The 13546-nt window shown below is 39.0% G+C and overlaps 1 protein-coding gene across 2 annotated transcripts in view; it reads right to left on the reverse strand.

Annotated features, from left to right (window-relative positions):
- NFKB1 (nuclear factor kappa B subunit 1) overlaps nt 1-13546 on the reverse strand; it is a 122879-nt gene that overhangs the window by 35212 nt on the left and 74121 nt on the right. For both annotated transcript variants that reach the window (XM_027543963.1, XM_027543962.1), the window contains exons 7-9: nt 3721-3884; nt 1572-1730; nt 123-227 (exon numbers count right to left, since the gene is read on the reverse strand). In XM_027543963.1, the coding sequence (XP_027399764.1) occupies nt 123-227; nt 1572-1730; nt 3721-3884 (428 nt within the window). The remainder of the gene's footprint in view (nt 1-122; nt 228-1571; nt 1731-3720; nt 3885-13546) is intronic.

A 13546-nucleotide genomic window follows, 5' to 3' on the forward strand; every position in this document is an offset into this window, starting at 1 on the left:
AAATTTTTAAAAGGATAGGTTCTATGGCAGAGGAGAGATGTTACTTGGCTCACTGCCAAAAAGTGACTCACAAACACACTCAGAATTACACTTCACATCTTGAGATCAGAGCATGTATTTACCTTTCTGAACCTTGTCACAGAGAAGATAAATCTCTTCCCCTCCAGTTACACATCCAGCTGTCCTGTCCATTCTTACTATTTTCAAGTTAGATGCATTGGGGGCTTCTGTTCACAGGAGAAAAACAACAAACATCATGATTTATCCTCAGCTTCACATGCTAACCTCCTGTGAGGGACCTTAACCAAAGCATACTTAACCAAAAGAAAGTTCAAATAGATGCTTTCACTCATACTGCTATAACAAAAATATGGATAAAAAGTGCCTTCTGAAATCCTCAGAGCACTGCTTGGGCATGGCTCATTCATTATCCCCAAAATAGATAAGGCAGAAAGGAGCAGTATTCATTTCTCCCACGAACACAGTAAGAGACATTAATAGAGAAAGAGAAAGAACTTTTCTGATGTTTCAGGAAGTTCCAAGCTAAAGGATGTGTGGAATTTCAATTAGGTCAAGACTTTAACCCCAAACTTACATCCATGGTACTGATACACCATTTACAAGAGTCCTAGACATTTAGGGAAAGTACAGTATTCTAAAACTATTAATTTTTATTCTATAGAAAAGAAAAATGAAGATATTATATTTCCTTTTCCCAAACTAAATTAGAATTCTGTGTGGTTAAGACATAAAAGTTTTGTGTGGTAATAGTATAAAAGCTTCCTTTTTTTTTTTTTCGCTCTAACAGCTGCATTTTAAAGTGATCTTTGGTATAGGAGCCTACAACATTTTATAAAGCTTTCACTTCCCTTTAAACCTGTTTAAATTAGAGAAATCAGTTAGTTGCTGTACTTGGGGCATGGAGTTTTCTACTTAGACTAAACTCTATGACCTTTTAATGAGCCTAAATACTGCCCTTACAGTTTGGAAATATCTGTTTAATAAATCCCATGCATACCAAATAAGAAATCTGCATGGTAAATGCCAAAGACCACTGTAAAACTCTTCAAAAACTCCAGGAACTACAGATGGAAATAGAATTTTGAAGCCACAAAACATCAAAATATCTGTACTGCTCATTTAGCTAACCTGAAGTTCCCAAATGGATAAAGCTGTAACATGCAAGAATGAAAATGGGTAAGTATAAGAGTTATCTTTTATTAACTTCTCTTCAGAACCCCAGCTATTTTTCCCATCTAAGAGCACCAGCAATATATCCTCATAGCAAAGAATTCATAAATAATAAGAAATTTGGCATTGCATGTAAAGACTATAACAAACATGAGGAAGGAGATTTATTGAGCGCCTCACCATATTTCACTTTTAATCTTGACATCAACTTTTTAAGCTAGACTTCAGTATTCTTATTTTGCAGATGATAAACGTGAGGCTCCAAGGGATTAAGTTACTTGCCCCAGGAACCAGACCTAGTCAGTAACTGCCAGGGTGGGGATGGAAGTCTGTTCCTGACTTTGCAGCAAGCTGCCTCAGGTCAGGAGTCGCGTACTCACTGCTGTCATAGATGGCGTCCGACACCACAGGTTCCAGACGCCTCGTGAAGCTGCCGGTGCTGTCTGGAAGGAAAGCTGTAAACATGAGCCGTACCACGCTGAGGTCCATCTCCTTCGTCTGCTGAAGAGCTGCCTGGCGGATGATTTCTTTTTCCCGATCTAGGACCAGACAACACAGAGTGTTCATGTCCAGGGAAAGGTGTAAGTATGAACATTTTAGATTGAGTGCTTTTATAATGCCCCAATTAAGAATGTCAACTTAAAGTAAAAGTCATTTTTCTCTTTTGAAATTCTTCATATTGCTAATAAAATTTTAAGAATTATCTATGTCATCCAAACATAAAGGCATCAGAAGAAGGCCTGCATTGTCTCTGGATCACAGTGAAAACTGTCCTGTATGTGACAAATGGCCTCGTTCCTTTCCTGTTATCCCCTGACCTCTCCCAAGACACAAAGGGTGTGATGGAAATGGAAAGGAGTAAGCTGATTATGCCTCAGTTGTGTTGAGGAATGTGAAATTAGGTATTTCAGCACTGATAAATATATATACACTATCATGTGTAAAACAGATAGTGGGAAGTTGCTAAATAACACAGGGAGCCCATCTGGTGCTCTGTGACAATCTACAGAGGTGAGGGTAGAGGGAGGGGAGACAGGCTCAGGAGGGAGGGGATTATGTATATAATCATGACTGATTGTACTGGTGTACGGCAGAAACCAACACAAAACTGTAAAGCAATTTTCCACCAATTAAAAAATAAATAAAAAATTTAAAAAGGAAATTAAATATCCCCAAAGCTGTATTCATCCCATAGCACCCAGCACAGTAGCAAGTAGGACTCAAAACGTGCAGTTAAGGAGCTGAATAACTCAACTGCATTTGGCTCCTTTCCCTCTGATGGAGCTTTCGTGTTGATGGACGTGACTGTACTTAACTTATAATATCATAAAAGGTGATAATTCAAGTGAAGAGTACTACAAAGAGCTACAGTTGAAGTGATACAAAACCTCAAAAGAGGGGAGAATCCAGAGGCTTTCGAGCAGAAGAGACATTGCCCTGAATCTGGAAAGGATGGTAGAACTTGAACTCAGGAAGAGAATGAATAAAGACATCCCAGGAAGAGAAAGAATGTGCCAAGGAGAGGACGAGAGTAATCATGGTGCTTGTATGGAGCGGTTCAGTTTGACAAGAAGGGGTGTTGTGGGAGACAGTTGGAAATGCAGACTGGGGCCAGCTCTCGAGATGCCTAAAATGCCAGGGTCCGGAATTTGGATTTTGTAGGCAACACGGAGACCCTGAATAGTGGTGACTGACGTGCAGGCTGTAGTAAGATCCGTCTGGTCAGAGGACATGAACCAGATTAGAAGTAGCGAGGAACACAGACAGCAACAAAAAATTGGCACGAGGAATGGAACCCCACAGAGCACAGAGGAGCTGGAGCACACACAGGATGGAGAGGCAGCAGGGGTGAGGACGGAGCCTCAAAGACGGTGTGAAGGTTTCGAGGATGAGTATCAGAAGACAGAACACATTGATGGGAAGAGGATGCCTGCTTTTGGAGCACCCGAGTATGAACTGGTGGCAGGATGGCTCGATGAAAGGACAACACAGAAAAGCAAAAATGGCACATATCGTGGGACAAAGACTGGGGTTAAAAGAAAAGACACAAGTAAGGCAGGAAAATATAAAATCATAGCATTGTTTTATGATAAAGAGGATAGCTTATAATGTGCCTGAGAGCACAAAGAAAGAAAGATTCCTTATGATAAGGTGAGCTGGAGGAGTTATAACAAAGGAGGTGTTCTGTGAATCCAAATTCTGAACTGGTTTTGACAGGCTGAAGAGGGAAGGGTGGTATTTTAGGTAGAGGTGGGAGCGCATCAGTGTTTGAGGGGACGATGGGAAGAGGTGGGTACCAGGCGGAACCTGAGATAAAGCTGGAAAGGGGGCTGGAGTCAGGCTTGGTATGCTCGGCTATGGCAGTACAAGGTTATTCTAGAAGTAGCAAGATGCCATCAGAGGTTTCTGAGCAGTGACAGGGTGGGAGCAGCCTGGGGCACAGACTGAGGGTGAGATGAGCTCCAGGTCTGCACACAGGGGAAGGAGAACCTAAGCTCTCACAGGACCAAGGCTGGGAGGGACACTCACCTGTGAGCTGCCGGTCTCCTCCGCCTTCTGCCTGCAAATAGGCAAGATCAGGATGCACCAAAAGTCCGGGATTATAGCCCCGTATACAGGCATCTGTCATTCGTGCTTCCAGTGTTTCGAATACTTTTTTCTTTGTCACATGAAGAATACCCAGGTTTGCAAAGCTGGAGGAAACGGCAACAACAACCAAAAGTTAGGTGGACAGAAACTAGAGTCCTGTTTTACTTTAACAAAGTGGATTGAGAAAACAGGCACAGACCCTCAGTCACACTATCACCAGCTGCATGCCAGGGCAGGCTGGGTTTTGCCACCAAATCAGGCTGTGGTAAACTTAGAAAACCTTCTGGTTTTCAAAGCTTATTAGACTTGCAAATTATGATTCAGGGAGTGGGGTATACATACCTTAATAGGAAAGTTTCATATAGACTCATTTTAAAGTATTTTCTAGGAGAGTTGTATAAATGGCAATTTTAATTCCAGATATACTAACTTCACAAACTTTAAAAATATGTAAAACTATATTTGGAAGATTATTTTTTCCTTGTGGATCATCCTTGGGCCTTGATGGGATTTAAAGTCTACCTAGAACCCCATCTCCTCCTGGGCTATCTCTAAGGTTGGAATTATTTATGATCACTAGAATGTCTACCCTCCACATGCACTCAGTCTTGAGGTTCACCTGTAATCAGGATAGATTTTCATATGGCAAAGGTTACATATCTATAGAACAAAATATGCTCATTAAAGCAATTCAAGGGATTTCTAAGACAATATATGAATTGCTCCAGCAATTAATTCACTTTTTAAAATAAAGTACATGAAACAAAGAAGTGTGTTCAATAAATCTAATATAACAAATAAGCAAAAAAACAAAACAAAACAAAACTGTACCAAGGAGACTCATTCAAATTCAACAAATATTTATTTTGCTCCCTAGTGCCAGGCAGTGTCCTGGGTGCTTCTGTCAACAGTAAAGGAATCTCTAACTTCATAGAGTTCATATGCTGCTATAACAACACAGAGAAAACAGGGCAACAACAGAGAGAAAACAAACAGGTAAGTTTTATAATTTAAAAGGTAAAAAGTGTTACCAAGAAAAATGAAGAAGGAATGGGAAACAGGAAGGGAAGAAGTAGAAGGCATAACACTTAAGATTTTAGAGACAGGACATCCCTGGTGGTCTGGTGGCTAGGACTCTCTGAGTTCCCAATGCAGGGGCTCAGGTTCTATCCCTAGTCAGAGAACTAGGTCCCACATGCCTAACTAAGAGTTCACATGCTGCAACTAAGACTGGACACAGCAAAATCAATATTTCTAAAACTAAAATAAATATTTCGGAAAATTAAAAAAAAATTTTTTTTTAAATAGGGAGAGGCCAGAAAGGGCCTCACTGAAAAGATGTCAACTGAGCCAAGACTTCAAGGAAATGAGGGTTGGGACATGGATATGTAGAAAAAGCATGTCTAAGATGGAAGCAACAGTAAGTGCAGAGACCCTGAAGTAGGACCATGGCTGGTGTCCACAAGACAACAATGGCAAGGAGCCCCTGTGGCTCGAGTGAGACAAGCAGCAGTCATCAGCACGTGCAGCTGTATGTGAGGAGTTCAAAGAAATAAGCGGGGCACAGATCTTTTAAAGCCTCGTAAGCTTCTGTAGGGACCCTTCTTTTTCTCTGGCTTTTACTTGGAAGGAAAGAAAATATTAGTAAAAGAAAGACAGAAATATTATGACAACTGGATCAAATGAAATAAAGAATAAGACAATGTTGGAAGGCCAGATAAACTACACAAAGAAAATACATGAGGTAAAGGCAGAATGAGATGAGCACTCAGACAGAGGCTCAGAGATGAAATGAGACAGGGGTCCACACAGTGATGAAAAAATGTAGGACAGCTGAGACATACAGAGAGAAGAATATACAAAATATAACCTCCTGGAGAGCAGAGGTATCTGGTGCCAAGAACCGTGCTTGACACCAGGTGTTTAATAAATGTCTGTTGGATGAGTAAATGCAGGAATTAATCCAGCACAGAAAAATATGCACTATGACAAACTGCTAAGTGAGGAGAAACAGATTCTCAGAAAGAGCACCTCCATATTCTGGCCCGTTAGTCCTTACTACTATACAGGACGTCTGTAACGACAGCAAAACAAGGCCAACGCCAAGGCAATGGCAATGACAAACACGGTGCAGCACTTTACACTTCGCCGTCTATAAAGGCTTTTCATGTAATTATCTAATTTGATCCCCGTGGAAAAGACATCATTGTTATTACATGAAGTGTTAGTCGCTCAGTCGTGTCTGACTATTTGCGACCCCATGGACTGTAGCCAGCCAGGCTCCTCTGTCCATGGAATCTTCTAGGCAAGAATACTGGAGTGGGTTGCCATTTCCTTCTCCAGGATTATTACATGAATAATAGATTTACTCTGGTAACAAATGAAATAATACAGAAGTCAGTCTTCTGCTTTAGGTAATAGTAGAGCAACGAAGACCATTAAAGCTTCTCACTCTAAACAACAAAAAATAGTTTTCATACCCTGGACAATAGACGGCTTAGGACAGCGAACCTAGAGGAAAGGAAGACAGATAAGGTGAGTCTTAAAATTATGCTGCACTAATATCTCAAGAGAGCTTCCAGGCTGCAGCATAGGGAGGGGCAGCTTAAACAGAGCCTGCTGATCTCCCTGAGTTGAGGAGACAAAGGAGACCAACAAGGCTAGAATTCATGGGCAGACACCAGTGAGGAAAGAATCCCACACAGAGAGAGACACTTAGAGCATGAGTGCGGGGAAATGACCCAAGGCCGGGAAAGGAACCATGGGAAGCACCGATGCAACTGCTCCTGGAGCACACACAGGGCTAGAATGGTTCAAGAAACCTTGTGAAACATGAAGGATTAGAGTGGACAGTTAGAAAGACATTGCCTTAGTAATGGTTTCAAGTTAACCCTAAAGTCTGCTCTGGTCTCCCTAAAAACGCTTAGAAGTCAGTCTAGAAAGGGCCAAACTAGTCTCAAATTTAACTGTATCCCAATGCTCAAAAATATTTGCAAGATTCCCCCAAAAGCCTGTAGAGATGAAAATTACAATGTTTGGGAAGAAAAATACACTAGATGAAATTAAGAACAAATCAGACACTATAGACAAAATGTTTAGTGAACTTGAGGACACAGTAATAGAACTATCTGAAATGAAACAGAAAAAAAGTGAAAAGAAAAAGAACAGATCATTCATGAGCTGTGGCACAATTTTAAATGGCCAAATACATGAGGTTGATGTTCTAGAAGAGGAGGGAAAAAACAGGAGTGTATGGAAAAAGTATTGGAAAAATAATGGCTGAAAAGTTTTAAAATTCAGTAAAAATGGAAACCCAGAGATTCAAGAATCTCAATAAATCACAAAGAACAAGAAACATGAAGAATATGACACTAAAGCTTAACATAATCAAGTTGCTGAAAACTTGCAATGAAGAGGAAAAGTAAAAAGCTGATAGAGAAAAAACCTGACACATGACGTACGGAGGAATAAAGATATAAGAATGACAGGAGACTTTTTGGAAACAAGGAAAGCCAGAAGACAGTGGAGCAGTGTATTTTAAGGACATGCAAGAAAACCCTATAATTCTACACTCCTCAAAAATATCTTTGAAAAACAAAGACAAAATAAAGACTGTAACATGTACAAATTGAAAGAATTTAGCAGCACACCAGTAGTTAAAAAAAAGAAAAATTGAAAAAACGTCAATACATGGCTAAGTATAAAATATTTTTTCCTTATTTAAAAGTTTCCTTAAAAGGTAACTGATAATTTAAAGCAAAAATAAAAAAACAATATATGGTGGGATTTATATTAATAACATATGCAGATATAAAATATATGACATAATAACAAGAAGGCCAAAAGAGGGAAAATGAAAGTATACTGTTAACATGCTATAAGTAAACAGGTATAGTGCTATTTGAAGGTAGACTAGGATAAGTTAAAGATGTATAGTATAAACATAAAAAGATTGCTAAAAAATACAAAGAGGTATAAACCTAAAAGGAGATAAATGAAATAACAAATAATCAAATAATCTAAGAGGCAGGAAAAGAGGAAAAGAGGTACAAAGAAAAGATGTGATAAGCAGAAAACAAACAGCAAGATGGTAGATTTAAACACAGCCATATCAGTAATCATATTAAACAAAAATCACTTAACACCCACTAAAAGACAGAGAGTGTCAGACTGAATAGAAAGACCCAACTATATGTGGTGCAAATTTATTTTTAATATAAAACACTAAGCAGATGGAAAAAATGTTTCAAGCTAACATTATTCAAAAGAAAGCTGAAGTAACTATGTTAGTCTCAGTCGAGGTAGATTTCAGAGCAAAGAGTATTACCAGGAATAAAAAAGGTACTTTCATAATGATAAAGGGATTGATTCTTAAGAGGACATAAGAATCCTAAATGTTAATGCATCGAATAAAAGAGCTTCACAACATAAGAACCACAATCTTATAGAACTGAAAAGAGAAATAGATGCATCTATGACTATAGTCAGAGATTTCAATACTCTTAATAATTGATAGAGCAGTAGAGAGAAAATTAGTAAAGAGACAAAAGCCTTGAACAAACAACCTCATTGATATTTACAGAACATGCATTCAATCTGATCATGCTAAACACTCTTTGTAAGTGCACAAGGAACATATACCAAGACACCATATTCCATCCAGAAAACAAGCTTCAGCACATTTAAAAGGAGTCGACTCATACCAAATACTTCCTTACCACAGTGGAACTCAACCAGATATCAGTAACCAAGTTACCTAGGTAAGAATGTATTTAAATCAAGACTGGCCACGTAATAATTAATTGTTGAAGGTGAGTGATGGGTACAATGAAGGCTCATCATGCTAGTCTTTCTACTTTTGTACATGTTTGGAAATTTCTATAATAAAATGCAAAACAAAAATGAGAGTAGACATTATTATTATTAGCTCATGAAACAGAAAAAACTGAGAGGATCATAGATGTTAACAAACGAGAACACAAAAGGGCACAGTCACTTTGGAAAGTAATTTGGTGGTTTCTTATCAAGATAAATGAACCCTTAGCGCAAGTCCCTACAATTCCATTCCTCAGTATTTACCCAAGCCAAGAAAAATTACAACTTCTGTTCACACAAAAAAGTGGCTTTATTCTGAAAAACTAGAAACAAACCAAATGTTCTTCAACAGGTAGATAAACAAACTGATATACCAACACTGCGCAACAATGTAACACTACCTAATAATTAAAAAGAATAAACTACCGATGTACACAGCAACCTAGAGGAATCTGAAATACATTATGCTACGTAAATAAGCCAGATTCAAAAAGGCTACACACTGTATTATCGCATTTGTGTGTCATCATGGAAAAGGCAAAATTATAGGGGTAGAAAACAGACCAGAGGTTGCCAGGGCCTAGAGTTGGAGGAGAATTGGACTCTAAAAGGTCACAGAGGGATTTTCAGGAGGTGATGAAACTATTCTCTACCTTGACTGTGATTATACTAGTATTTATCAAAATTAGAACTGTACACTTTAAAAAGTGAACGTTACAATATTTAATTTCAAAAATTTAACGAAGAAAGGTTATCACTGCTAATTGGACTGGAACTACAATCCTGCCTCTTAGTCAAAATGCCATACATAAATGGCTTTCAAAGTGTACTCTCTAGACCAGCAGCATTACCTGAGAATTTATTAAAATGCTTATTCTTAGGCCTTATCCCAAGCTTACTGAATCAGAAACTCTTGGGGGTGAGGCTCAGCCATCTATGTTTCAGCAAACCCTCCAGGTGATTCTGACGGCCCCTAAAGTTTGTGAATCACTGCAGCAGCAGTAGCTCTACACAATGACCAGGCAATGAGATCAGAATCTCTGGACACAGGGCTTGGCATCAGTATTTTTACAAAGTGATCAAAGATGACTTTATTTAGCAGGCAAGTTTGAAATCTGCACTATGCCAGACGTTTCCATCATTATAATCATCTGGGAACTGCCTCTGCCCTCTGGCTAAGCTCAAATTCCCAAGTCCTTGCATTGGGATTCTAAAGTAGCTCCTCCATCTGGCCTTTCTTCCTCTAAAATATTGATGTCACAGCAAGCCAGAGACTTAAAAGCAGCCCAACTCAACTGACAATACACACCCAAGTCTGGAAACTGGATATTACCAATCTCAGTCCAGATCTTGTCCATTTTCTCCAAATAGCTCCTTTTCTGTGTATTAGGTTGAAACAGTCAAGTCAACTGTTTTGGATCTACAAAAACAGCAGTTTAATGTGGTCTGCCTTACTTCGCCTCATTTCTCTTCTGCATTTTATATCTATATATCTACTTTGAGAGCTTGCCATTGGTATATGCTGGAAATATTAGTTAAAAAAAAAAGAAGAAAAAACTTCACATCTCTCTAAATCAGGGCTGCCAGGAAGCAAGCAGAGGGTGTGGTGATTATTGGTGAGGAAGGTGGCTTAAAGCAAAGTCAAGTAACAGTTTCCATTGAATGCATATTTCAGAGAACGAAAATGTTGTTGAAACGAACTGCTGATATTTAAGATTGAAAATAAAACACCAAACTAAGATTATTTTTATGAGGATAAGCACTAAGGGCAGACTAAAGGAGTACAAAATATTGACAAAAAGTCAAAATTAAAATTAGTTTAAAAAGTTACAAGGACTCACTCCTCCACATTAAACCTATCGAACTTAAAATCATGACTTAGTTATCTAAAACATGAATATTTTAATATAGGTAACAAAATACCTTGAGAACTCAGGCTGAGAGTTAAGAGAAACACTCCAAGGAAAGGTCATTCTTTTGGCTTTGATAATTTGGTTTTGGTAAATAATAAAGGTTATTTATCTGCTCGGGGTCATTCTCCATGTCTTTTTTGATTATGTTGGATTGATGCCCTGCTTATGAATCTATCCTCTCAACCTAAACTGTTCCACTGGAAACAGCTTATCAGGGTTCCATTTCTAGTATTGACAAGCCTGAGGAGTAACTCTGGCTGTCTTCCTAAATTTCTCTATGTGCTTTTCTTAACTACAAGTTAGAACTAAATAAGAATAATCGATGACATCCTTTAAATACACATGTGCAAGTCGGCTCACGTTATTTCATAAGACTACCTAATGTTAGTTCAGTATAGAATTTGGATGTTAAGGGCCTGGAGGTAGATTCTGTGGCCTAACTCTCAGACTGCATAAGAGAAGAAATTCATGTCCCCAAGAGGTCATGCATATTACCCCTAGTCCTGCAGCCGAAAGTGACAGAACTGCACACAGAACTCTGGTTTCCAGACCACTAGCACGAGACTCTTTCTACTAAAATGTGACAGGTTCTCATATTAGAAACTTAACAAAAAATAAGCGAGACAAATGAATCATGAAGGAAATACTGTGTTTTGGGAAACACTCTAGGCAAAAGTTGCTCTGTTAAAAGTCAGATTATGAAAGGAGTACCAAGGTTTCACAGCACTCTGAACAGGAAAGGCTACTGAATCTACATGGAACATGGAACAACGGACTGTTTCAAAACTGGGAAAGGAGTTTTCAAAATTGGGAAAGGAGTATGTCAAGGCTGTATATTGTCACCTTATATTGTCAACTTATATGTGGAGTACATCATGCTGGGCTGGATGAAGCACAAGCTGGAATCAAGATTGCCAGAAGAAATGTCAATAACCTCAGATATGCAGATGACACCACCCTTAAGGCAGAAAGTGAAGAAGAAATTAAAGAGCCTCTTGGTGAAGGTGAAAGAGGAGACTGAAAAAGCTGGCTTAAAACTCAACATTCAAAAAACTAAGATCATGGCATCCAGTCCCATCACTTCATGACAAAGAAATGGGGAAACAATGAAAACAGTGACAGACTTTATTTTCTTGGGCTCCAAAATCACTGCAGATGGCAACTGCAGCCACGAAATCAAAAGACGCTTGCTCCTTGGAAGAAAAGCTATGACAAACCTGGACAGTGTATTGAAAAGCAGAGACATTACCTTGCCTACAAAGGTCTGTATAGTCAAAGCTATGGCTTTTCCAGTAGTCATGTATGGATGTAAGAGTTGGGCCATAAAGAAGGCTGAGAGCCAAAGAATTGATGGTTTTGAATTACGGTGCTAGAGAAAGACTCTTGAGAGTCTGTTGGACTGCAAGGAGATCAAATCAGTCAATCCTAAAGGAAATCAACTTTGAGTAGTCATTGGAAGGACTGATGTTGAAGCTGAAGCTCCAATACTTTGGCCACCTGATGTGAAGAGCTGACTCACTTAAAAAGACCTTGATGCTGGGAAAGACTGAAGGCAAGAGAAGGGGATGACAGAGGATGAGATGGTTGGATAGCATCACCAACTCAGTGGACATGAGTTTGAGTAAACTCCAGGAGTTGATGATGGGCAGGGAGGCCTGGCATGTTGTACTCCACGGGGTTGCAAAGGGTCAGACACAACTGAGCGACACCACCAGCACCTGAATCTAACGTAACTCTCATGGCATCCTCTTGATTACATTTTTAAAAATTTACTTATTTTTCAATTGAAGGATAACTGGTTTACAGAATTTTGTTGTTTCTGTCAAACATCAACAAGTATCAGCCATAGGTATACATATGTCCCCTCCCTTTTGAATCTCCCTCCCATCTCCCTCCCTACCCCACCCCTCCAGATGGTTACAGAGCCCCTGTTTGAGTCAGAAAGAGAAAGATAAATACCGTATACTAATGCATATATACGGAATCTAGAAAGATGATACTGATGGATTTATTTTCAGGGCAGCCATGGAGAAACAGACATGGAGAACAGACTTATGGACACAGGGGGCGGGGAGAAGGGAGAGGGTGAGCTATATGGAGAGAGCAACATGGAAACTTACAATACCACATGTAAAACAGATGGCCAATGGGAATTTATTCTTGATTACATTTTTAGTAAAACTGCACAGTATTTAAAAAATCCTGCAGAGCTATGACCAGACATCTTTATGACCATATTTATAAGTTCAGATGCTCAAACTGTTTGTTGAATGAATTCTTCCAACTACAGAACCTGCTATGCCAGCACTAAAACAGAGTAAGTAACGCATTTCCTCACTTTCCTTGGAGACAGGGAATTTACTTTGACTCCTGCCGTAGACCCCAAGTTAAATAAGTATTAGTTCCTTCTAAAATCCTCAAAGACTACTAAGGCAAACCATAGAAACACCAAATTACAGACAACATACTGGAATATTTATAATAACAAACATTATTAGTAGGGAACTTCATCTATAATTTCCTCTGAAGCATATGATTATCACACAGATTAAACAGGACCGAAGAGAATAAACACTTCAGACTGACAGTAGCCTATTGGAGAAAATTTGCAGAGATACTAAGTGACCGATTTGTCTGAAACTCTGACATTTACCCTGCATTTCAAAGCTCTCCAGAGGTCAGTCAGCAACTGTAAGGGTATTCCAAAACAGACCATGAACCAACTGTGACACACGACAGGAAACAGACCAGTCTTTTAAGAGGATGTTGAAATGAGTTCATTTAAAGCACAGTTGAATTTTTCAAATCAATTTAGGCTTCTTCCTCCAATCTAGAGTCTTTTTTTCCCCTGACATCAAAAGAATCAGATTTTAGTGACTTAAAAGAAAGCTCTCTCTCTAGGTTTTTCACACTTGAAAATTTTAACAGTCAAACAAAGAAATACCCAGGAACATGAAAGCTCAACCTCCCCAATACCAACCAACTTGAAACCTGATCGGAATTCAAAGCCTGAAATGTTACCATGAGCTTAATTACAG

This window comes from Bos indicus x Bos taurus, chromosome 6 (genome assembly GCF_003369695.1).
Source record: "Bos indicus x Bos taurus breed Angus x Brahman F1 hybrid chromosome 6, Bos_hybrid_MaternalHap_v2.0, whole genome shotgun sequence".
NCBI classification, from domain to species: domain Eukaryota; kingdom Metazoa; phylum Chordata; class Mammalia; order Artiodactyla; family Bovidae; genus Bos; species Bos indicus x Bos taurus.